General features: G+C 44.6%; 2 protein-coding genes across 2 annotated transcripts in view; one reads left to right on the plus strand and one right to left on the minus strand.

Annotated features, from left to right (window-relative positions):
• The window catches only part of brat1 (BRCA1-associated ATM activator 1), a gene marked incomplete at its 5' end in the record, with an annotated part of 25,525 nt that extends 22,729 nt beyond the window's left edge, over positions 1 to 2,796 (minus strand). Inside the window, 2 exons of the mRNA XM_080522989.1 lie at positions 2,298 to 2,452; positions 2,670 to 2,796. Coding sequence (XP_080379115.1) covers positions 2,298 to 2,452; positions 2,670 to 2,796 — 282 coding nt within the window. The remainder of the gene's footprint in view (positions 1 to 2,297; positions 2,453 to 2,669) is intronic.
• Positions 2,797 to 3,293: 497 nt separating this feature from the next.
• Positions 3,294 to 25,228, plus strand: eif3ba (eukaryotic translation initiation factor 3, subunit Ba). The gene is made up of 19 exons (XM_080522397.1): positions 3,294 to 3,498; positions 4,066 to 4,261; positions 4,375 to 4,494; positions 8,415 to 8,472; positions 8,983 to 9,111; positions 9,372 to 9,529; positions 10,178 to 10,309; positions 15,901 to 15,967; positions 16,447 to 16,493; positions 16,577 to 16,787; positions 17,102 to 17,174; positions 17,571 to 17,693; positions 17,865 to 17,943; positions 18,416 to 18,554; positions 22,044 to 22,169; positions 22,330 to 22,407; positions 23,582 to 23,690; positions 24,132 to 24,241; positions 24,672 to 25,228. The coding sequence occupies exons 1-18, from the start codon at positions 3,399 to 3,401 to the stop codon at positions 24,227 to 24,229; spliced, it is 2,043 nt and encodes a 680-aa protein (XP_080378523.1). The 5' UTR covers positions 3,294 to 3,398; the 3' UTR covers positions 24,230 to 24,241; positions 24,672 to 25,228.
• Positions 25,229 to 25,598: the final 370 nt, after the last annotated feature.

Here is a 25,598-nt window from a genome sequence, read left to right on the forward strand (position 1 = left end):
ATGAGGCTTAACAGGGCTGCTAAAAGCGAACGTCTCTACAAGCTAACATTACACTCACGCCCCACTACTCTGCCTCCGATTGGCTAGAAGTCATTGGTTGGCTTGAGCAATGTGATACCATTGGTAGGCGGAACTGTCTCTTTGCTGAAGATGACTCTTTAAATTACGATGTAAACAAATAGCATGTGATTTTTAAATGTATCTTTGCTCAAAATTCCCCCGCGCCGGAAATACGGCACCGTGCCGGAGAACTTTAAGCCCTGGTATTTTGATGCTGCAATGTTAATGTTGAGGAAGTTAGCAGACTGGTTGACTAGTTAGCAGACTGGTTGACTAGTTAGCAGACTGGTTGACTAGTTAGAACACTGGTTGACTAGTTAAAGACTGGTTGACTAGTTAACAGACTGGTTGACTAGTTAGAACACTGGTTGACTAGTTAGAACACTGGTTGACTACTTAGCAGACTGGTTGACTAGTTAACAGACTGGTTGACTAGTTAGCAGACTGGTTGACTAGTTAGAACACTGGTTGACTAGTTAGCAGACTGGTTGACTAGTTAACAGACTGGTTGACTAGTTAGAACACTGGTTGACTAGTTAGCAGACTGGTTGACTAGTTAACAGACTGGTTGACTAGTTAGCAGACTGGTTGACTAGTTAGAACACTGGTTGACTAGTTAGAACACTGGTTGACTAGTTAACAGACTGGTTGACTAGTTAGAACACTGGTTGACTAGTTAGCAGACTGGTTGACTAGTTAACAGACTGGTTGACTAGTTAGCAGACTGGTTGACTAGTTAGAACACTGGTTGACTAGTTAACAGACTGGTTGACTAGTTAGCAGACTGGTTGACTAGTTAGAACACTGGTTGACTAGTTAGCAGACTGGTTGACTAGTTAACAGACTGGTTGACTAGTTAGAACACTGGTTGACTAGTTAGCAGACTGGTTGACTAGTTAGCAGACTGGTTGACTAGTTAGCAGACTGGTTGACTAGTTAGCAGACTGGTTGACTAGTTGGGTCATTTTTTTTATACGGTGCCTTTTCCGTCCCCAGTACAAATCATGTTGTATTTTGTCTAAATTTGGACAAATACTAATTCCATTAGGTTTTTCATGTATAGTCAATTGTTATTTATTATGAATACAATGATATGGGCTTCTAAGTTGTTGTTTTCTACATTTGGTTAAAGATGTAAATGGGATTTTGCATGGGATTTGGGATGTCCCCAGTGTTGTTCATTCAACTTCAATCCAAAAAATAACTATTAAAAACATTATATACATTTCCAAATATGTTATTATTATTTCATTTTCCTGATCAATATCTATTGAAATCAAATATAGTTTTTATCCATTTTTTTTTATTTTGTACAAAAAATTAAGGTTGTATGCTTGTCCCTGCGATCTCTGTCCACCCTGTTATGCTGTGTTAATGTCCCTTTTAAAAGAAAACCATATTTCTCAATCACATCACTCTCATGAGGTGACATCACATCAGTGGAGGGGATTTCAAATGTTGTAAGCTGTGATTTTCGACCTCTTTTACCATCTGATTTTTATGTTTTTATCCAGTGAGTTTAATGTGGTTGACCATAACGTGTCCACCCTGTTATGCCTAAATATTGAGGAGATCAATCAAATTGAATAATTTCAAAAAAGTATTTAGTGCAAATTAGATTCCTCATCAAGTATTCATGGTCATTCTAGGCATTATGCTAACACAGGCAGGCTAAAGACTAACTTTAACTCAAAATGTCCACCCTGTTAGTGTCCACCCTGTTATGTGTCCACTCTGTTCTGGAGACACTCGCCCTATTCAACTACAGAGGGTATTCTGAATAAAATACAATTCAGGTGCCTGAGCTCGACCACTATGTTTTTCAGCAAGCTAGATATGTCCTTTATATAATAGAACATTAAAATATAGATAAATCAAAATTTATTTTTCACAAGTTATGAAGTCCAAATGGCACCGTATAAAAACAATGACCCAGTTAGCAGACTGGTTGACTGGTTAGCAGACTGGTTGACTAGTTAACAGACTGGTTGACTAGTTAAGAGACTGGTTGACTAGTTAACAGACTGGTTGACTAGTTAAGAGACTGGTTGACTAGTTAGCAGACTGGTTGACTAGTTAGAACACTGGTTGACTAGTTAGCAGACTGGTTGACTGGTTAACAGACTGGTTGACTAGTTAGCAGAATGGTTGACTAGTTAGCAGACTGGTTGACTAGTTAGCAGACTGATTGACTAGTTAACAGACTGATTGACTAGTTAGCAGACTGATTGACTTACCTGCACCAGTTTGAACCCCTCTTGACTGGCAGCCAGAAGGCCAGTGAGTCTGAGAGTGAAGGAGAGGATGCTGGGATCTGGTGTTTTGGCCTGGCACACAGTGGATATGAACTCAAGCAGACACGGGTTGGTTTCTAACAAGGCCTGCCCGTGGTCTGGAAATAAATGGCATGTGACAGACAACAGATATTCGGTTTGTTTATGAGTGGAAACCTTAATAACCTTTGTCAATAATAATCATAATCAAAGGGACATTGTTTCTGAATGGGAGTAAAGGCAGGGAAATTCTGACCGAAATGTCACCAAATAATTCGAATCCAGCTGTGGTGTCACCGTTTATTATGGATTCATGAGTGTGTCCTTCCATCTTACCTGCGCTGGTGAGACCAGTGAACCAGTCCAGTAGTTTCTCGAAGCTGGTGTCATCTGGTAAAGACTGTTTCGGGTCCGCAAGTACTGCACACACCCGAGGCAGCAATGCCGCACACTCTCTGTCCATGGTCCCTAAAATGTGCAGAACCATGTGATGTGAACATCTAATGTCAGCCAGCTAGCTCTGATCTAGCAGGTCTTGTTAAACTGAGTTCACATGTACTTATTATACTGCGATATTATATATCACAGAAAGGCATACATGAAAGAGATTTACAGTTACTGACTATATTTCGTTTGGTTGACAAAGCAAGAGTATTTGGTCATTGCTTTTACAAAACGGTTGCAAATTGTAACCAAACATGAAAAAAGGGCACAAGATAAACGTTTCTTATCTCACCGGTGGTACGTATTTTCCCTCTCTACGGAAAGCAGAGTGGCCATGTCGAAAAGTGCTGAAAATGTGTAAACTGCGCGTTTCTATGATCTAGCATAATCTGGACTAACTGATCCGCGAGCAAGTCGACCACTGCAGCCAATCCATGTGTTACATGTCTAGTCTTCCCATGAGCCTCCGCCAGAGAGCGACGCAAATTCCGCTTTGCCAATCCTTACCTCGTCCGTTTTCACGTAGTCGCACATGGTACCACACCAGCGATACCGTCTGGCTTCTACAAATCAACATTTTCATACATTGTAATTGACAAACGTACACTAAAAATCGACTCAATGCAAGACACGGGGGATATGGCGGACGACCCAGAGTATGAAGAAGAGGAGCCTTCATTCAGTGACCCAGAGGACTTCGAAGATGACATCGAGGATGAGGGTAAGCTAAAGCTAACAGGAAAGATGCCGGCTTTTTTGCGGCCTACCTACCGGTTTAGGGCTGTTTGCTAGCTATCAAGATCATAGCATCAGTAGGATTATTGATCAAGCGTGTACAACCAGTCCACGAAGTATCCTTTTGGAAAGACCCGTGAACGGTCAACGTGATAGTTTTCACGGCACTATAATGGCAGGGCTTGTTAGGCTAATACGCTAATTCAGCTCACAGAGCCTCATTCAAAGCCCGTCCTCGTCTAACCATTCAACATGGTCCATGTCTGAGTTGCTCTGCAAATGGCGTACCATAGAGCTGTGACCATCTAGCTGGATAGTGAATGAAACATAAGTAAAAGATGAATGGAAATGAAACCATTCATCAGATTGGAGCTAATAGTGATGTTCGGCAGGTTGTTCTGTCCCCAGCTGGTGTTAGGGCCAGATGGGAGATGCTAGACACATTCAGTCAAGTAGCCCCCAGCTGCTAGCTGTTGAGTCGCAGTTGCCGGGTCATTCGGTCTAAGCCTAGTGAGTCGCCTCAACTTCTGAATCAACCCATTCTCTCTTCCAGAGCTTATGGCCGACGTCCTTCGGGAGAAGCCGCTAGAAGCAGACGGGATCGACTCGGTGGTGGTGGTGGACAACGTGCCGCAGGTTGGCCAGGAGCGCCTGGAGAAGCTCAAGAACGTCATCCACAAGATCTTCTCCAAGTTTGGGAAAATCACCAACGAGTTCTACCCCGAGACTGCGGACGGCTTGACCAAAGGGTGAGTTTGGACATTCATTTTGTTGTTGTTAGTGTCGTATATATGTAATGTAATGGCACACAGTTGGATGAAAACAGCTCTTGTCATTCTCCCCCCATCTCCTGGTTCTGCAGGTACATCTTCCTGGAGTACGGCGCTCCAACCCAGGCCCTAGAAGCAGTGAAGAACGCGGACGGCTACAAGCTTGACAAGCAGCACACCTTCCGTGTCAACGTCTTCACTGACTTTGACAAGTGAGCACTCGCATACATACACATTCACTCATCCATATTCACTCTTACATATTCACTCTTACATTATGTGACACAGTCTGATCATTTGGTCCTCCCACGTCGGGATCCGATGCAACGACCAGACTTTTCTTTCGGGAAAAAAATGTGAATACATTTCAGTGTTTCCCCTAGGTTTGCTGCCTTGGGAGGGTGGCATGGATCCTCCAAACCCCCCCCCCCCCCCCCCGTTGTGAAATGTTAATTTCTCCTCACCCCCGCTCTTAATAACAGAACAAGTTATCTATGTAATATCATAATATCAATTATGTGACTAGAACAAATATGATAATTTATAGACTTTATTGTTGAGCCACAAAGCCATCACTTATTTGTTATTAATTGTTTTACTGTTTTGACACTATAACAATCTTGACTTCACTATCTGTCCACTTTCTCACCTGGTTCTTCCTGCTCTTGCTCTCTCTCTCTCTCTCTCTCTCTCTCTCTCTCTCTCTCTCTCTCTCTCTCTCTCTCTGTGTCATCTCCATCCTCCTCTCTCCCTCTTTGCACTGACAATCACACACAAACATATGTGACAGGGTCTGGTTAAAAAGTCTGCAAGTCTGGCAACATCATTTTCCAGTTTTTTTTACTACCTTTCATTATCTACCTGTCATCTGTCAGTGATGACATGCTGACATGTTTAAATAGCAAAAATGTTTTGCTAATTCAAGATTCATGTTTTTTTATTGCCATGTGTGTCAAACGTTTATGACATCCTATTACAAGTAATGAAGGGCGGTGCTGAGGGTGCTGCACCAGAACCATAGGTTATCAAGGCTACTTGTGGTCTTGACTACCTGTCCACTTTCTCACCTGGTTCTTGCTGTCTCTTTGGTGTGCTGACTCCATCCTGCTCTCTCTCCTCCTCCTCTCCCTCTCTATCCTCCTCTCTCCCTCTTTTGCTGTCCACCGAAAGGCAAACATAACAACCAGAATATGTATAATCTAATAAGAGGTATAAATTGATCCATATCAATGTATAACATCATTCTAATTGTATATTGGGTTGCTGTAGGCAATGCAGTCAGATAATGTCATTTTGACTTGACTCTCTCACCTGAAAAACAATCTTATGTCCATCTATGGAAAAACAGACATTTCCAATGAGTGAGGGTTTGTTCCAATGCTTCAATCCACTTTTTTATTGTATTTTATTACCATAAAGCCCAATTCTAGCAGAATAAGACATATTGTATTATTACTACTACCATCTATTATTACTAATCACCTCTGAGCTAGCTAGCTAGCTTGCTAGTTCGTTAACACTATTCACACAATGGAACTAGACATCTTGCTGCTGTGTTTGCACATTGCTGTACCTCACCCAGCAGATATGGTAGCCTTTCCACATTGGTCAAGTCCTCAAAGTCTCCCTGGATGTTGGTGATCAGTGGGAAGTATGTGTCCCTTATGTCCTTGTACAGCTGGCAGGTAGTTAAGAAGTGCAGCTCTGTTTCCACCTGGTTTTCTCTCTCTCTCTCTCTCTCTCTCTCCCTCTCTCTCTCCCTCTCTCTCTCCCTCTCTCCCCCTCTCTCTCTCCCCCTCTCTCTCCCTCTCCCTCTCCCTCTCCCTCTCCCTCTCTCTCTCTCTCTCCCTCTCTCACACACACTCGCGCGCTAAACAATTATTCTCCGGGCGAAGCGCGAGACTACTTGCGGACCAACGAGGTGCGTGTATGTAGGCTACTGGACCGGAGTGTGTAACATCATGACTGTAATTGGGCTAGAATGATTTCAGAAAATAATAATAATGATAATAATAATGATTATTCTTTTTTAGGTCGTGCTGAGATGAAATTTAGGGATACTCAAGCACCCCTAAAAAGCGTCTAAAATCGTCCATATCGCCAGATTCGGGTTGGGTGCGTTTAATAAACGCGGGAAGTTAGCCTGCTTGTCAGAGGTTTGGGGTCTACGTCCGTCCATTACTAAAACTATTATTGTTGGCCTTTATTTGCACTTCCAGCAGAGACGAATGGCTTGTTTGAGATGAGCACGTCAGAGCGTGTGTGTGGAGGGAGCTGAGCCCCGCCCTTCGTGAAACGAGGAGACAAGCGGACAAGCGTGGCAGCAAAACGCACAGAGGAGAAACAGATTAAATGAGGGTGCACATCAATTAGGCAAATGACACAGAAGAAACATATTTCGACCACATAATAAACATATTTCGGCCATATACAACTGGGAGAAAAATATTATTATTAAAAAAAAAAAGGCAATGGTAGGGGAAACACTGCATTTCCGCGTTGTTGAAAATCGTTGACACACTCACTAGTCGACTAACACAGCTTGATTTGTGAGCCTGCTAACACAGGGCTTGACATTAAGCTTTTTCAGGTACTTGTCCTTTGGACAAGTGAACTTATCTTTTACTTGTCCGAGAGCTCAAGTTACTTGTCCAAATCCAAAGATTTTGAAAAAGCAATAATATTAATAATAATATATTATACTCTCACCGGCCACTTCATTAGGTACACCTTTTCAACTGCTTGTTAATGCAAATATCTAATCAGCCAATCATGTGGCAGCAATTCAACGCATTTAGGCATGTAGACATGGTCAAGACGATCTGCTGAAGTTCAAACCAAGCATCAGAATGGGAAATAAAGGTGATTTTAAGTGACTTTGAACCTGGCATGGTTGTTGGTGCCAGACAGGCTGTTGCGTGATATTATAGTGTCAATATGGACCAACATCTCTGAGGAATGTTTCCAGCACCTTGTTGAATCTATGCCACGAAGAATTATGGCAGTTCTGAAGGCAAAAGAGGGGGTCCAACCCCAAGGTGTGCCTAATGAAGTGGCCAGTGAGTGTATGTGTATGCAAATAACACATTTGACTACTATTGATTTGATAATGATGTATCCTTAATTTTCAAATGTATTCATTAAACAATATTTTGTGATTATTTTAAATTATTACGATGGGATCAGTGATTACCCTAACCCTTTTAGATTAAGATTGGCCACAAAAGGGATGAATATCTAGGAATATTTACTTTTTTTTTAAAACTATAGTCCCTCCCCAATGGAAGCAATCTTATTTGCTAGCTTTTGGATAGTATCCTATATTCAAATTGAGAAATCTATCATTAGTGTCATTCTGAAGTTCGCATTGCGATGTGCTGGTCTTAAAACTTCAAACCTAAAATATAGAACTACATGAAAATAAGCGGCATTGAGAAGAAGCGAATATGCGTTCACGTGAATGGCACTAGTGACAGGAGACCCACAACGTAGGCTACACTATGGCTGCGTTCGTAAACTCGCTCTGGAACCTGATCAGCACTCATGGAATGCCTTTTGTCCAATCAAATGACTTGGTCTCTTTATGACGTTGAACGCAGTGTGCGCTCTGACGCTCTGAGCGAATTTACGAACTATGGCGATAACGAACTACGAGAGACTGAAATAGCGAGAATGAGGCGCGGCATCGCTTTGCTTGTAATAATTTTTTTTACTATTCAGATCGGAAGGAGGAATTAATGTTTGCAGATATTAATACATATTGATTTCTTTTTTTGTTTTAACTTGTCCATCGGACAACTGCAGAAGGAAGTCCACTTGTCCGAACATAAAATGTACTTGTCCCGGACAAGCGGACAAGCCTTAATGTCGAGCCCTGTAACAATGCAAAGTACTGTTCTAGTTAACTAGGTAGTAGTGGGGGGATTACTCACCCAATCCATTTCGTTGCAGTATTTTGGCTTGACTAGCGAGTTTGTGTCGTGTCCAAACATTTTGATTGGTTGCCGACATGCGGACGGTGATCAGACTGTCACATATTCACTCACTCACATACTCGACATTCACTGTATACAATGTCACGTGTGGTGATGGGGAGATGGAGGCTGACGCGGGTGTGAATGTCTGTTTGCAGGTACATGAACATCAGTGATGAGTGGGAGACTCCAGAGAAGCAGCCTTTCAAGGACTTTGTGAGTGTTAAAAAAAAAAATCTGCTAGCAGACTGATCATCGTACCTGACTGACTAGTTAGCAGACTGGTAGACTAATTAGCAGACTGGTTGACTAGTTAGCAGACTGGTTGACTAGTTAGCAGACTGGTTGACTAGTTAGCAGACTGGTTGACTAGTTAGCAGACTGGTTGACTAGTTAGCAGACTGGTTGACTAGTTAGCAGACTGGTTGACTAGTTAGCAGACTGGTTGACTAGTTAGCAGACTGGTTGACTAGTTAGCAGACTGGTTGACTGGTTGACTAGTTAGCAGACTGGTTGACTAGTTAGCAGACTGGTTGACTAGTTAACAGACTGATTGACTAGTTAACAGACTGATTGATTAGTTAGCAGACTGGTTGACTAGTTGATTGTTACTAGTGATTGACTAGTTGACGACACTCAATCCCCCCCCCCCCCCCCTCGTATCACTCAGTGCGGTGTAGCATTTGAAAAAAGGCGTGGCCCCTAACGCTGCGTTTGTGTCGCCAGGGGAACATGCGCCACTGGATGGAGGACCAGGACTGCCGCGACCAGTACAGCGTCATCTACGAGTCGGGGGAGAGGACCTGCATCTTCGCCAACGACTCCAAGGAGCCAATCACAGTGGAGGAGAGAGCGGTGAGCGCTCGAAAAGTTTCGGGGGGCGGGGTTTGAACACGTTTGGAAACGGCTGTCATGACAACGCGGGGGGGGGGTGGTCGTGCAGCCGTTTCATTTTGAAACAGTTCGTCGACCGTTTTGAACTTTTTTGAACGTCTGAACATGGTTCAGTGGTTTATGTCTGTGAGTGGGGAAACTGACGTGTGCACGTTATCTGTGGTTTACGCCGTTTTTAAAAAATACATTAATCCCCCCCCCCTTCCCGTGGTCCTTTGCAGCGCTGGACGGAGACGTACGTGCGCTGGTCCCCCAAGGGCACCTACCTGGCCACCTTCCACCAGCGGGGCATCGCCCTGTGGGGCGGCGAGAAGTTCAAGCAGATTCAACGCTTCAGCCACCAGGGGGTGTCCCTCATCGACTTCTCCCCCTGCGAGAGGTGAGCTCCCGTCTCAGCGTCCCAACACTGGCTCCCCGTCACATTTAGAATTCGTTTCAAGGTTCTGGTCATCACTTACAGAGCCCTTCATGGTCACTGTCAGGCACCTGCCTACATCTGTGACCTCCTGCGTCCTTACAGCCCCAGTAGGTCTCTCAGGTCCTCTGACCAGGGTTTGTTGGTTGTCCCCCGTGCCAGATTGAAGACCAAGGGTGATGGAGCATTCCAAACCGTGGCTCCCAAACTCTGGAATGCTCTTCCCTTGGATCTTAAATCAGTGGTCTCGGTCGAAGCTTTTAAAAAACAGCTAAAGACTGTCCTGTATAGACAGGCTGTTGGCTAACCCCAAAAGCCTGTCTCTCTGTGTCCTGTTGATATTGTTGTACACTTGTTGTTTCTTACTTGTTCTTATTTTCACTTGTTAACTTTTTCTTTTAACCTGCTATAACTTTTGCTCTTGTATTATGTTCTTATATGTGTAAAGCACTTTGTGACCCCTGGTCTGGGATGGCTGCTATAGAGATAAACTTCACTTACTTAAACGGAGCAGCGGAACCAGAACCTCCGCCCCGGTCGTCCCCGGGGCCGACCTGGTGTCAGCCGTGCGTGCGAGTGTTAACGTGCGTGTCTGTGGCTCCGCCCCCCCAGGTACGTGGTCACGTTCAGCCCCCTCATGGACACCAAGGAGGACCCCCAGGCCATCATCATCTGGGACATCCTGACGGGCCAGAAGAAGAGGGGCTTCCACTGCGAGAGCTCCGCCCACTGGCCCATCTTCAAGTCAGTACACACAGACACAGACACACACAGATACACACACACACACACACACACACACAGACTAGGGATGGACGGTTTTTCGGTTAAACCGAAAACCGGGGTTTATAAAAATAGAAACGTTTTTTTATCAAAACCGTCTGAAACCGTTTATTTTTTATTTTTATTTTTTAGAAGAATAAAATAGAATAAGAATAAAACTGGAACATGTCACATGTTTGTCGTGTGTGAAAATAACAATGATACAGTCTGAATCTGCCGCGCAATGAGTGAGAGGTTTGGTCAGTTGTGAAGAATAACTGAGGATTAATATCTAATTGGGATTATATTTAAGGGTAACGAATCACTCTATGGGAAAGATAGTTGCCTTCAGTTATTGGTAGATAGGAAAGGTTTTTTACAATTACTCGCTTACATTTAATAAGATCATTTTCGCTGCTCTCTGTAAAGCGCATTGGGTCACTTTTGTGAGAAATGCGCTATAGAAATAAAATGTGATTTGATTTGATATCAATCAATCAATCAAACTTTATTTATGTTCTATAGCACAAATCATGCATTGAATGTAACTCCAAGTGCAGTATTTACTAAACCACAATATAATAAAACAAGAGCTATACGGATCAAGAGTGTTTGTGCACAGCGCCACTGTGTGTGAAGGCGCTACTGAAAGTGATGACAGAACGCATGTCTCAGAAGATACGCGGTCACTTAGTGACGCAAAGGTAGTTCTGTATTTATCTCTATCTGTATTAGTACATTTATTTTGAAAGCTCTATTTTGACAGCTCTACCATGGGCACTTTTATTTTGATGGGGCATTCTTTGTTGATTGACTTACGACAGTTCAGGACGAGTCAGTCTCGCGGCATGTGGTTTTTATGAAAAGCTTTAAGTATGTTCACTGCATAATTCTAAGTCTAATATTTCAGTGATTATTGAGCAGTATTCAAATATTTAAATACATTGAGCAGCAGCTGAAACTTTGTCTAAGAACCAAGATATTGAGAAAGCAGTTCATTCAATGAAGACGCTGTTCCAAGAGATGATCTTCCGTGCAGGCGTGCACCCTGGATCAGCGGAGCTGGTGTGTTAAAGTGTTCATGTGTTTTCATGTATGGTGTAGCTTACAAAAGTCTGCCTTTCCACTTATATTTGTGAAACTAAGTAGCCTAAATGTGTTGCGACTGTGCTTACGGTGTTTTAATGGTGTTCGACATGAGTGTATTGTAGCAGTAGGGCTCAATTATTTGAAATTGGCGCTCTTTTTTTCCATTTTTTTTTTTTTTTTTTACTGTATTTTTCGGTTAACCGGAAAACCGCGGTTTTACTCTCTGACGGTTTTTCGGTTTCAATAATTGGAAACCGTCCATCCCTAACACAGACACAGACACACACACTCACACACCTTTTGCTCTCTCTCTCCCTCCCCTTCCATCACCCTCTCTGTCTGCCAGTCTTTCTGGTGGTTTTATCGATAGGTTGTTTCTCTCTTCTCTTTCAGTCCTTGGGTTTTATGAAAGGGGCTATATAAATCCAAGTTGTTATTATTATTATTATTATTATTATTATTATTATTCTCTTTCAGTGTTTCTCTCTTTGTGTTGGCTGCTCTCTTGATTGCTCTCTCTATATCAAAAGAAGTGGTCTAAGTGTGTGCAGGCTAAGTACTCCGGCACAGTGCCGGATTTCCGGCGCGGGAGAATTAAAAAAAACAAAAAAAAACTGCAATTGCGGCATTGCGCCGACGTGGTGGCGGGGACGCTGTTTCACAAATAACTTAGCTTTCGTGTTTGCTAGCGAAACAGCTGATAGTTGATGTTGACTGCTCAAGGAGAATACATATTTGAAAGTACAGAATGCCTGAGAGCATTATATTACATTATATTTTGAATGGCCATCTGGTGCCTGAATATTGTTTTTTCCTTTACATATATATAATGACATTTCCACCATAAATTGATGGAGAAAGGGCACAAATTGGTGCATATCAATTCACCAGAATGCAAGAAATTAAGTATTTGATGCTCGTTTAAGGACCCCCAGACAGCCCTGCTTCATGGGTCCCCCCCGATGTCTAACACCACTGGCAGGGCTCTACGCTAACCTTTTAAATGAAAAATGTTAGGGGCACACAAAGAAATTTAGGAGCACAGTGAAAAATGTAATTATAACACATTTTTATTAGTGATTTTGCTATTTTTGCACCAAAATCACACATTGGCCCATGCCTACAGCCCTACTAGACGCAGAGTTGATGGCATTGTATTATGGTAACTAGCTGTGTCAAGTTCTCCTGGTTAGCAGCATGTTCATTCATTCATCCATGTCATGCCTGTCAGCTAGCAGCTAGCAGCCCAGCCAGGCTTTAGGGCTAGGTCTGTCAGCTAGCAGCCCAGCCAGGCCATGCAGAGGTCTGTCTCCATGCTGCCCACCTCCCTGCTGCTGGGTCAGGCTACATCAGTCACACACGGTGGCCAGACAACTCCACATCTAGGGGTATTAAACTACCCCACATCCAGATGACCAGTCCCCAGCCCCATGCTGCCCGGGGTGGTGACATGTGGAGGTGGCCAGCCCAGCACGGTGCCTCTGCGGCGGCTAGCTGTTAGCACACCACCATCCCCGGGGGTCCCACCTCTCTGCCACACTCAAGTACAACATGTTGCATTTTCATGCCATTAGGCAACTTGCTTCCTAGGGTTTCCTAGGATTAGAGATGCATTTGGACTTCTGGAGTACCTCCACTACTTTCAATGGGTTCTGAAGGTCTGAGAGCTTTCTACTTTCTACCCTGGGTAGTTAACCCTGGTTGTAACCTTGGGTTCAAATCTGGAGTGTGTGGGACCAAATCTGTAGATGTGGTGAGCTAATGAAGCTAATGAAGCTTGAGATGAGAAAAGGGCGCTTGTCTCTTTAAGGCCCAAAAGGGAGTTAGCGATTAGCGATGTTAGCTTAGCGCCAGTTTAACAGAAGTAACTTCACTTTTAACATGACTTCCCGTGGTCGTAGCGGGCTGGCTGACGGCTTAAAATGTGGCCACACGGTTCGCGCAGATTTATTTTTAGAATTAAAAAAAAAATAAAAATAAAAATAATAATAATAATAATATCTGTACTCGCACGTGTGCTCGTGAATTTATTTCTCTAGTCGCACAGATGTATTTTTAGTCGCAAATGCGAGTGAAATGGTCGCACTGTAGAGCCCTGACTGGTACCACCTCCGCCTCATTTTGAGCCAGGAAAAACCCTGAGTAGTGACGGGAAGCCTTATGGGACGTGGTGCCAAGAAGGAGAATATAAGTGATAGTGGCTTAATAAGTCCCAAATTTCGTTGTTTGGTACCTGTACTATATCAATGACAATAAAGACCATTCATTCATTCAAGTAATCAGTTTGTTCTTTTAAAGACATGTATATATTTTATTCTGTATTGTTATAGTGATAGTGGCTTAATAAGTGATGCAATCAGTTTGGCCTTTTAAAGACATCTAAATATATTATTTTATTTTGTATTAAGTATAAAACAGTATTATGAATGAATGAATGAATGGTCTTTATTGTCATTACAGTTTTTCCCAATTGCTAAAACACAAAAGCCAATTCTCTAAACCAAATGACCAGTTCTAATAATAATAATAATAATTAATTGAATTTATATAGCGCTTTTCCGAGGCTCAAAGACGCTCTAAACATATTTAATAAAACTAGCTCCCATTTGCCAAAACCATAAACACATTTCACATGAAGACACAATTCACAAAACACAATCCTCCTTTTCTCATAAATCTAAACACATTTTGTCTTGCTAAAACACAAGTTGCAAAACATTCTGCTAAAATTCTCAAATTAAAGCTCATGTGATGCAAAATGCTTGCCACAGTCAGCAAAATTTGAACACAATGAACACACCTGGCTTCATTCATTAAACATAACGACTCAAAATTTAAGACACTTGTTGCAAATGATTGTGGTGTGTGTGTGTGTGTGTGGTATAGTTCCATAAATAAAAAAACATCACACCCTGAACATTGTTTTCAGTGAGTATTGTTGTGTGTAATGGATCCTCTGTAGTGTTTGCATTGAGTTGTGATACAGTACAGTATTGTACATGTTACGGTACATGTGGGAATACGGTAAATTTGTTCAAACCTTTATTTACGTAAAACTCGATAGGACAACAGTGCAACAACTTCACGGCTGAACTTTAGTAAAATTTCAGACATCATATGCCATTTAAAGGGGGGAAATAGATATCAAAAAATGCATGAATATCATGCAAAATCAGCCTTACTGTAATGTAAAATATGTAATGTTAGATATAACGTTAGACAGGGAGCGCAGATTTATTTTTATGCATGACTATCATACATGTGGGGAAACGGGTTAGGGTTAGGTGCTAGGGTTACAGTAAGGTTAGGGTTAGGATTAGGGGTAGGGTTAGGGTTAGGGTTAAGGTTACGGTTAGGGTTAGACATGCCAGCATGTACCAAGTCACCCTAGCACCTAACCCTAACCCTAGTTTTCCCACATGTACCGTAACATTGAAGGAAGTTATACTATTTCAATTACTGTAACTCTCACCCACCCCTGTGGGTGAATGCGTACTTCAGAATGGTCAAGAGATCCCTTTAGAAAGAAGTCGATTGTCCACACGTAAGATCAAGTTTGAATTACTGTACTGTAATGTATTTTAGTTATTTAGTAAAATTAGCCAAGCATTACAGTAAAACATTCATGAAGAACATATACATACTGTAAAAGGATATTTTCCAACAACATACATACTGTATTTTCTGTAGATTGACATACTGTTCATATGAAACACACAAATCTATGAATGCCCAATACTCTACAGTGATATATTCTGAGAACAGATACTGTAAGGTTTCTAAAAATGTGCTTTGGCAGTTGTGAAAAAAAAGAACATTCTCACACACTGAACATTGTGTTTTCAGTTGTTTTGTTGTAGTCTGTAATGATGCTTATAGTGTTTACATTTTTGAAGGCTTTGAGCAGCTGTTTTGGTGTGAAAGTTTGAGTTTTGAAGAGAGAATGTGTGGTTTTGCTTATGTAGCTTTAGAAAAGTGTGTTGTGTTTAGAGTTTTGGGAAAATGGAGGAAAGTTTTGTGAAATGTGTTTTAGCAATTGAGAAACACTGTAGGTAATACAGTACAGGTACCATACAACGAAATTTAGGAGGGGGGGCTCCCCTGGTGTAAAGGCTATGTACACTATCTACTATACAATAAAACACTGTGCTGTACTCTATGCTATGCTATAAATATCCTAACTTTTCCTATATCTGAACCTTATGACAACAAGGGTTGTCATATTGCACATAGTATTGTTGCACATTCATTTAAAGTATTAATGCATTTTAACATTGAGACATATATTTTGTATTGACTATAAAATAGTATTAATGCATTTAAACATTGAGACAAGAAGCTGTCTTCTGTACCCGCTCTCCCAATATCTCAAACTGTGACCCCCCTCCCCAAGAAAAAGTTTCAGGCACAGGATTTTTTCCCACTTTAAGCCCTGTGTGTGTGTGTGTGTGTGTGTGTGTCCGTGTGTGTGTGTGTCCGTCCAGGTGGAGCCATGACGGGAAGTTCTTTGCCAGGATGACCCAGGACACGCTGAGCATCTACGAGACCCCAGTGAGTCCCCAGGACCCCCTCCCTCAGTCACCCCCCTCCCTCAGTCACCCCGCTCCCTCAGTCACCCCCTCCCCCAGTCACCCCCCTTCCTCAGTCACCCCGCTCCCTCAGTCACCCCCTCCCCCAGTCACCCCCCTTCCTCAGTCACCCCCCTTCCTCAGTCACCCCGCTCCCTCAGTCACCCCGCTCCCTCAGTCACCCCCTCCCCCAGTCACCCCCCTTCCTCAGTCACCCCCCTCCCTCAGTCACCCCCTCCCTCAGTCACCCCCTCCCCCAGTCACCCCCCTCCCCCAGTCACCCCCCTTCCTCAGTCACCCCGCTCCCTCAGTCACCCCCTCCCTCAGTCACCCCCTCCCCCAGTCACCCCCCTTCCTCAGTCACCCCCCTCCCTCAGTCACCCCCCTCCCTCCCACACTCTGGTTCTGTTCTCTGGTGGCCAGGTCACATTCTGAACGCGTTGTGTCTTTGTGTGTTTGTAGTCGATGGGCCTGCTGGACAAGAAGAGTCTGAAGATCACAGGAATCAAGTAAGTCTGATCTCTTATCCTCTGCCTTGTGTCACAAGCTACATATGGTGTGTGTGTGTTAACTCTCCCCCCCCTCTCTCCAGGGACTTCTCCTGGTCTCCGGGTGACAACATCATAGCGTTCTGGGTGCCCGAGGACAAGGACATCCCCGCCAGGGTGACCCTGATGCAGCTGCCCACGCGCCAGGAGATCCGCGTGCGCAACCTGTTCAATGTGGTGGACTGCAAGCTGCACTGGCAGAGGAATGGAGACTACCTGTGTGTGAAGGTGGACCGCACGCCGAAGGGGACACCGGTAAGGAGGGGGGGGAAGTGGGAGGGAGGGAAAGAGGGAGAGTGGTAAGGAGGGAGGGAGGGAAGGAGGGAGGGAAGGGGAGTGGTAAGGAGGGAGTGAGGGAGGGTGGTAAGGAGGGAGGGGGAGTGGTAAGGAGGGAGGGGGAGCGGGGTTGAGATGAGGGGAGAGGTTGCGGGGGGGAAAGGGCAGATGAGATGGAGGGAGGGAGAAGAGGAAGGAGGAGACTGGGTCAGAGAGAGAAGAGAGAGGGCGGTTCCGCGGGCGGAGGACTAGGAAGAGGCGTGTCCTCATGTGACCTTACTTCCTCCCCCCAGGGTGTGGTCACCAACTTTGAGATCTTCCGCATGAGAGAGAAGCAGGTGCCTGTGGACGTGGTGGAGATGAAGGGTACGCTCACACACTCACACGTACACACACACACACACACACACACACACACACACACATGCTCAAACACACTCTCACACACACACACACGCTCACACACACACACACACGCTCACACACGCACACTCACTCACACACACTCACACACACTCACACACACATACGCTTACACACACACACACGCTCACATACACACACACACGCTCATACACACACACGCTCACATACACGCTCACACACACAGACACACACACACTCATTTACTCTCTCACACACACACACATTCTGTCACTCACTCACACACCCACACACACACTCTCTCTCTCTCTCACACACACACACGCCTTTACTGTAAGGTTTGACCAGTATTAACGGCGCTTCCCCCCCCACCACCAGAGGGCATCATAGCATTTGCGTGGGAGCCCAACGGCAGCAAGTTTGCCGTCCTGCACGGAGAGACTCCCCGGATCAACGTGTCCTTCTACCACGTCAAGAACAACGGCAAGATCGAGCTCATCAGTGAGTACCCCCCCTGTCCCCCCCAGTATTTTTCTGAATTAGACTCTGTTCAAAGAGTTTGAGTCCTTGAGGGGTTGTGGTCTGACTGACCCAGTGTGTTTGGTGTGACCCAGGGTGTTTTGTGTGTGAGACTGACCGAGGGTGTTTGGTGTTTCTTCCCCTGGTCTGCAGAGATGTTTGACAAGCAGCAGGCCAACAGCATCTTCTGGAGCCCCCAGGGACAGTTCATGGTGCTGGCCGGGCTCAGGAGGTCAGTACTGCTCCTGGGTGGGGGGAGGGGGGGGTGTGCGTGTGCGCGTGTGTGAGAGAGAGGGAGTGCGTGTGCGCACAAGTGTCTGTCTGTGTGTGTGTGTGTGTGTGTGTGTGTGAGAGAGAGAGAGGGAGTGTGTGTGTGTGTGCGCGCGCGCGCACACGTGTGAGAGGGAGTGTGTGTGTGCGCGCGCACACGTGTGAGAGGGAGGGAGGGAGTGTGTGTGTGTGTGTGTGTGTGTGCGCGCACACACACGTGTGAGAGGGAGTGTGTGTGTGTGTGTGTGTGCGCACACGTGTGAGAGGGAGTGTGTGTGTCTGTCTGTCTGTGTGTATGTGTGTGTGTGTGTGTGTGCGCACACATGTGAGAGGGAGTGTGTGTGCGCGTGTGCATGCAGAGGGGGAGAAAACAGAGAGCAAGGTCACTATGGGAACGTGTTTGTGTGTGTGACCTTCTGCTCTCTGTGTGTCAGTATGAACGGGGCTCTGGCGTTCGTGGACACGTCAGACTGCACCATGATGAACATCGCTGAGCACTACATGGCCTCGGACGTAGAGTGGGACCCCACCGGACGCTACCTGGTCACCTCCGTGTCCTGGTGGAGCCACAAGGTACACACACACACACACACACACACACACTACCTGGTCACCTCCGTCTCCTGGTGGAGCCACAAGGTACACACACACACACACACTGCAGTGTTTCTTCTAGGATTTTTCACATTAGTGGTGGGGTGTGCACGCGCATAAAACGCGCACTGGCGCTCAAAACAAAGACGTAATTTCACCAAATAGAAGGTGATCAAATACCAACATATCCTACAGCTGCAGCAGAACATGCGGAATGCGCATGACACACACACAGAAAGATCATCAGAATATGAAGTACACGAGAGATAATCAGCTCATCGAATATGTAGTACACTCGAGTAGAGTACACATGGAACCGGGAACGCGAATACAGCACTGTACAACATCCGTAGAATATAAACTTGTGACTGACAGTCACATACATACAGTGGGGCAAAAAAGTATTTAGTCAGCCACCAATTGTGCAGGTTCTCCCACTTAAAAAGATGAGAGGCCTGTAATTTTCATCATAGGTACACTTCAACTATGAGAGACAGAATGGGGGGAAAGTGTGTACACCTCTGTGTCATTGGCTGCTATAGGCATAAAAGGAGAGAAACTCATGGTGTGGCCCCCATCTTCCCCTGACCTCAACCCTATTGAGAACCTTTGGAGCATCCTCAAGCAAAATATATATGAGGGTGGGAGGCAGTTCACATCAAAACAGCAGCTCTGGGAGGCTATTCTGGCATCCTGCAAAGAAATTCAAGCAGAAACTGTCCAAAAACTCACAAGTTCAATGGATGCAAGAATTGTGAAGGTGATATCAAAGAAGGGGTCCTATGTTAACATGTAACTTGACCTGTTAAGATGTTTTTGTTTGAAATAGCTTTTGATTTCAGTAAATATGACCTCCTAATATGACCTCCTAACCCTAAATTCATCAAATTACCATTTTTAGTTCTTTACAACCTATAAAATGTTTTGAAACTCTGTCGTGCATAATAATTTGGAACAGTGCATTTTGATTTTTTTTATTTAAAAAAAAAATTACTGTTATCATTGGGAGGTTTGTTCAATAAAATTTGAATTATACTCTAACGGTTGATGACTTGAAAATTATACTGATTGTCATTTGCATCGATTATTTAGGAAAATCTGAGAAAAATATAATTTGCATAATAATTTGGAACGAGGTGTAGAAATCAACTGTGGGAGCAATTATTAGAAAATGGAAGACATACAAGACCACTGATAATCTCCCTCGATCTGGGGCTCCACGCAAGATCTCACCCCGTGGGGTCAAAATTATCACAAGAACGGTGAGCAAAAATCCCAGAACCACACGGGGGGACCTAGTGAATGACCTGCAGAGAGCTGGGACCAAAGTAACAAAGGCTACCATCAGTAACACACTACGCCGCCAGGGACTCAAATCCTGCAGTGCCAGACGTGTCCCCCTGCTTAAGCCAGTACATGTCCAGGCCCGTCTGAAGTTTGCTAGAGAGCATTTGGATGATCCAGAAGAGGATTGGGAGAATGTCATATGGTCAGATGAAACCAAAATAGAACATTTTGGTAAAAACTCAACTCGTCGTGTTTGGAGGAGAAAGAATGCTGAGTTGCATCCAAAGAACACCATACCTACTGTGAAGCATGGGGGTGGACACATCATGCTTTGGGGCTGTTTTTCTGCAAAGGGACCAGGACGACTGATCTGTGTAAAGGAAAGAATGAATGGGGCCATGTATCATGATATTTTGAGTGAAAACCTCCTTCCATCAGCAAGTGCATTGAAGATGAAACGTGGCTGGGTCTTTCAGCATGACAATGATCCCAAACACACCGCCCCGGCAATGAAGGAGTGGCTTCGTAAGAAGCATTTCAAGGTCCTGGAGTGGCCTAGCCAGTCTCCAGATCTCAACCCCATAGAAAATCTTTGGAGGGAGTTGAAAGTCTGTGTTGCCCAGCGACAGCCCCAAAACATCACTGCTCTAGAGGAGATCTGCATGGAGGAATGGGCCAAAATACCAGCAACAGTGTGTGAAAACCTTGTGAAGACTTACAGAAAATGTTTGACCTCTGACATTGCCAACAACGGGTATATAACAAAGTATTGACCAAATACTTATTTTCCACCATAATTTGCTAAAAGATTCTTTAAAAATCAGACAATGTGATTTTCTGGATTTTTTTTTTCATTTTGTCTCATATTTGAAGTGTACCTATGATGAAAATTACAAGCCTCTCTCATCTTTTTAAGTGGGAGAACTTGCACAATTGGTGGCTGACTAAATACTTTTTTGCCCCACTGTACATACACACAATGAAAGATCATCAGCTCATCAATACGAAGTAGGCCTACATGAGAATACACGCACAAAACCGGCTAACGTTACTGTTTACACAAGTAAAATCACAGTGTGACAGTCAGATGGAGCATTCGGTATACAACCAACAGCAAGGTAATACATCAGCTGAGTTAAAGAAAACCAACTCTTACCTTTGATGACACCGACATGAGCCCTGTTTACCCGTGCCTCCGCCGTTCTGTTCGTGGTGATTTTAGAGGCAATAGATTATTTTTGCCCCGCGCATATTGCTATGAATAGTTGGAAGCTAGCGTTATGTGCAAGGCTGCTCGGTTAACCCATTAGCGGGAACATTATTTGTTTCACAAAATAGGTAATTTAGATGACCATGAACATCAGAGACATACATTACGAATGTTCATTTAAAATACTCTATACTGAGCACTGAACATGAACCAGAGAACAGCAGTAAATGCAATAACCCACAGTCGTCGCTGATGATGTTGCATTTTCTAATTGGATACGGGATTAAAGGGACGGGCGCCGGGCGAAGAGAGAGAGGAGAGTGATTTCCTGAAATCCAAATGTCCCGCGAAATTCGGACCAATCACAAAACTGTGTTGCAAGCGCGTCGAGAGCGATTCTGTCTCGATTGCAGTGCGAACACAAACGACGAGGTTAATTGCAACATTGTAACAATATTGTAACTTACTAAATCGTAACGAAATGTAGGTCTGGAAGCGGCCTAAATCTAGCTTCAATCTGCTTTTGTTGCAATCTGCTTCTGTTCTCCAATCATAATAACTGAATCAATTAGTGGCGGAGAATCAATGCATATGGAGGAAACACTGCACTGGCACACACACGCACACACACACTGGCACACACATACTGACACGCACACACACACACTGGCACGCACACACTGACACACATACACACACACACACACACACACACTGACACACACACACTGGCACAGTGTCTGACCAGACTGGCAGGTCTAATCCCTGGTCTAATTTGTCCGGCCATCGTCTCCTAACGAACCAAGAGTATTTTTAGCTCTTTTTGTAGCCCTCCACACACACAGATAATTTCTTTACTGACTTTTGGGAAAGACACTGGTGTGACAGTGACACAGTCCTAGTTGAACCAGACGGATTGCAAATGATGGTTGGTTATTGACCTGTCTCTCTCCCCCCCCTCCCTCCCCCAGGTGGACAACGCCTACTGGCTGTGGACGTTCCAGGGTCGCCTGCTGCAGAAGAACAACAAAGACCGCTTCTGTCAGCTGCTCTGGAGACCCCGCCCCGCCACCCTGCTGAACCTGGAGGAGATCAAGGTGTGTGTGTGTGTGTGTGTGTGTGTGTGTGTGTGAGAAAGAGAGAGAGTGCGTGTGTGTGTGTGTGTGTATGCGTCATGTAATAATTTCATGTTTCCGTCTTGAGTATGTGTAAGAGATTGGGCAGAGTGTAACTGGTCTGTTCTGTTCTGTTCCACAGGTGATCAAGAAGGACCTGAAGAAGTACTCCAAGATCTTTGAGCAGAAGGATCGTCTCAGCCAATCAAAGGCCTCCAAGGTTAGCGCGTCCGCCCGTCCCCCTCCCGTCCGACGTCTCGTGCCGTGATTGGTCAGCTGTATGTGCTATAGCTAGCTGTGAGGCGTTTAGATTGGTCAGCTGTATGTGCTATAGCTAGCTGTGAGGCGTTTAGCAAACACTTTTATCCAAAGCAACTTCCAGAGCGTACGTTTTTGGTATATGTGACACGGTTCTGTGAAAGGGTCTGCATTTTTAGTTTTTTTGTTTGATTTAGGATCACTCGGTACTCTGTGAATTTGAATTTGATTCACTGTATCATCTGCTGTCCTGCTTTGTACTGGGAGAGTTAGCGATACATGGCTTATAAACAACATACATTTTAGGACGAGTTCAAAAGCATGGACTGTGATCGTCTAATTGTAAATGTACCTATTGCTAAGCCACGCCCCCTTTGAAAACTTGGACAAACAAACAACGCTTCACTGACTGTGACTGACTGACCGACCGTGACTGAATGACATTCAATGCACATTTCTGATTTCTGATTTACTACAGCAAGTAATAGACATGTTTTTAAAAGATGACGAGAACATTTCGTCTAAAAGCTTTTCACCATCAGATATTAGCGAGTTGTCTGCCTGTACTACTGACTTGCTGTGATATGATTGGACAATTTCTAATTCGTGGTGTGGCTTAGCGACAGGTCCATTGCCTATTGTTGCAAACAAACGTGTGTTTTGATTCAGAGCGTTTTTCTCTGATTCTGCCTTTGAGGCGTCTCCTTCAGCTGTTTCATCACATTTCAACGTATGAAACATCATTTGATAGCTTCCAGTCTGCACTTTCATGATCTGCAAACATGGTCCCACTGGGAACTGCAGAGGACCTCTTGTATCTTATATACATACTGTTGTCAGGGAGAGGACGGGGAGCAGAATTTGGCAGGAGTGTGTTTTTGGTTAGAACCTTGTGTAGGAGCTCTTGGAGCAGTATTTGACAGGAGGGTGTTGTGTAGGAGCTGGTGGAGCAGTATTTGACAGGAGGGGTTGTGTGTTAACGTTGTGTAGGAGCTGGTGGAGCAGTATTTGACAGGAGGGTGTTGTGTGTTAACATTGTGTAGGAGCTGGTGGAGCAGTATTTGACAGGAGGGTGTTGTGTAGGAGCTGGTGGAGCAGTATTTGACAGGAGGGGGTTGTGTGTTAACGTTGTGTAGGAGCTGGTGGACAAGCGGAGGTCGATGATGGAGGACTACCACACCTACAGAGAGGCGGCCGTGCAGGGGTACCTGGAGCAGAAGAACCTCCGCCTCGAACTCAGAGGAGGTACGACCTTTCACCCCTGACTCCTATAGACCTCAAACACACCCCTGACCTCTATAGACCTCAAACACCCCTGACCTCTATAGACCTCAAACACACCCCTGACCCCTATAGACCTCAAACACACCTGTCCCCTATAGACCTCAAACACCCCTGACCCCTATAGACCTCAAACACACCCCTGACCCCTATAGACCTCAAACACACCTGTCCCCTATAGACCTCAAACACACCCCTGACCCCTATAGACCTCAAACACACCTCTCACCCTGCAAGTGTTGGAAATGCATTTCATACATGGTCATATCTCCACTTATATCCACTTACCTCGCTCTGTTGTGTGTGTGCCTGTGTGTGTGCCTGTGTGTGTGTGTGTGTGTGTGTGTGTGTGTGTGTGTGTGTGTGTGTGTACCTGTGTGTGTGTGTGTGTGTGTGTGTGTTCAGGAGTGGACACTGACGAGCTGGACAGCAACGTGGAGGACTGGGAGGAGGAGACCATTGAGTTTTTTATCAGCGAAGAAATCATTCCCCTCGGAGAGTAGTTCCTCACGCAGGTATACACACAAACACACACACACACACACCTGACTACACTACCTACACTTCCACCTCATTTAGACCACACTACCCATGTGGTGATACTGCATGTCTATCCATCTATAATATCTATAACGCTGCTACGAGCAGTTGGTGCAGCCTAGCCTATTATCAGAATCACTGCACAACTGCTGCTCTATTGCACCACCTAGTGGCCCTCAGGCTAATCAACAGGTGGACGTTGACTTGGCTTGACTGGCTGTAGGTTTGAACATCTCTCATTGGCCATGTCAACGATAGGATAAACACACGCTTTATCCATCTGTTTGAACATCTCTCTCTCTCTGTCTCTCCTCTCTCTCTTTCTCCCCCCCTCTCTCTCCCTCTCTCCCTCCCTCTCTCTCTCTCTCTCTCTCCCTCCCCCCCCCCCTCCCTCTCTCTCCCCAGGTCATCCTTTGGTGTGTGGAGGGTAGGTGAACTGTTGCGTTGACTGGAGGGGGAAGACACCACGCTGAAATTTCGAGTTCCAACGTCATTCCTTTGTGACATCATCAAAGCGTGCCTTTGTAGCGATTGCAGCGAGGAAGGGAGGGGCGAAAAACAACCACTTTTTTCTGAAACTGCTGTTTTTTTTCTCTCCCATTTTTTTTTTCTCTGGCACTAGAAAACATTTAACAAGCCTTTCCTTTTTTTTCTTCCCCTCTCATCATACCCTCTGCTCACTCACTCCATCTTTTTTTCTTTTCTTATCTGGACTCCCGTCTGTGTTTTTCACGTGGGTCATGGGTGTGTGTGATCACAGTGGCACAGAGAGAGTGGCGGGGGAGAGCGGGGTGTGTGTCATGACAGAAGGAACAACGAAGGTGTGTTTTAGTATGCTGAAGTCGCATTACAGTGGGCTGTATCCTCCTCCTTTCAGACTGCCTGGCCAGCGACTATCCAACAACAACGCTGTCAGGATGTGCTCTCTCAGTATGAATTTAATTAAAGATAAAAAACAGTTATTTGATGTCAGTGTTTTTTTTTGCGTCGTGTTGAATGAACTCAAACGTCGACGTATTAAACCGAAAATGTTTCACTTCATTTGTTTCTTCTGCCTTCAAAGTCATGTGTCAAACAATAAGAAACAAATGTTATATGATATTTGTAAGCTGAATGTGACTTGGTTGGGAACCTGCAAGGAATATAAATAAGGTAATAGTGTTATTACATTCCTTGGTACCCTATCCCCAGAAAGAACTACGTAACCCAGCCTGCTTCTGGGTTGGTGGAACAGGTGTGCGTTTGTTTCTATGGGAACAGACGCGTGTGGAGGTCGCGAAAGAGTGAAAGTTTAGTAGACACTGCTATCGACTGAATTTAAATATGATAAAT

This window comes from Nansenia antarctica (genome assembly GCF_963989245.1).
Source record: "Nansenia antarctica genome assembly, chromosome: 2".
Taxonomy (NCBI): domain Eukaryota; kingdom Metazoa; phylum Chordata; class Actinopteri; order Argentiniformes; family Microstomatidae; genus Nansenia; species Nansenia antarctica.

What these genes read in the sequence shown, in the direction of transcription:
- eif3ba (XM_080522397.1), top strand. Translation starts at nt 3,399, where the DNA reads ATGCAAGACACGGGGGATATGGCGGACGACCCAGAGTATGAAGAAGAG. An exon ending in GGACGTGGTGGAGATGAAGG is followed by an intron (nt 17,175 to 17,570) that starts GTACGCTCACAC and finishes CCCCACCACCAG; the next exon opens with AGGGCATCATAGCATTTGCG. An exon ending in CCGCCTCGAACTCAGAGGAG is followed by an intron (nt 23,691 to 24,131) that starts GTACGACCTTTC and finishes GTGTGTGTTCAG; the next exon opens with GAGTGGACACTGACGAGCTG.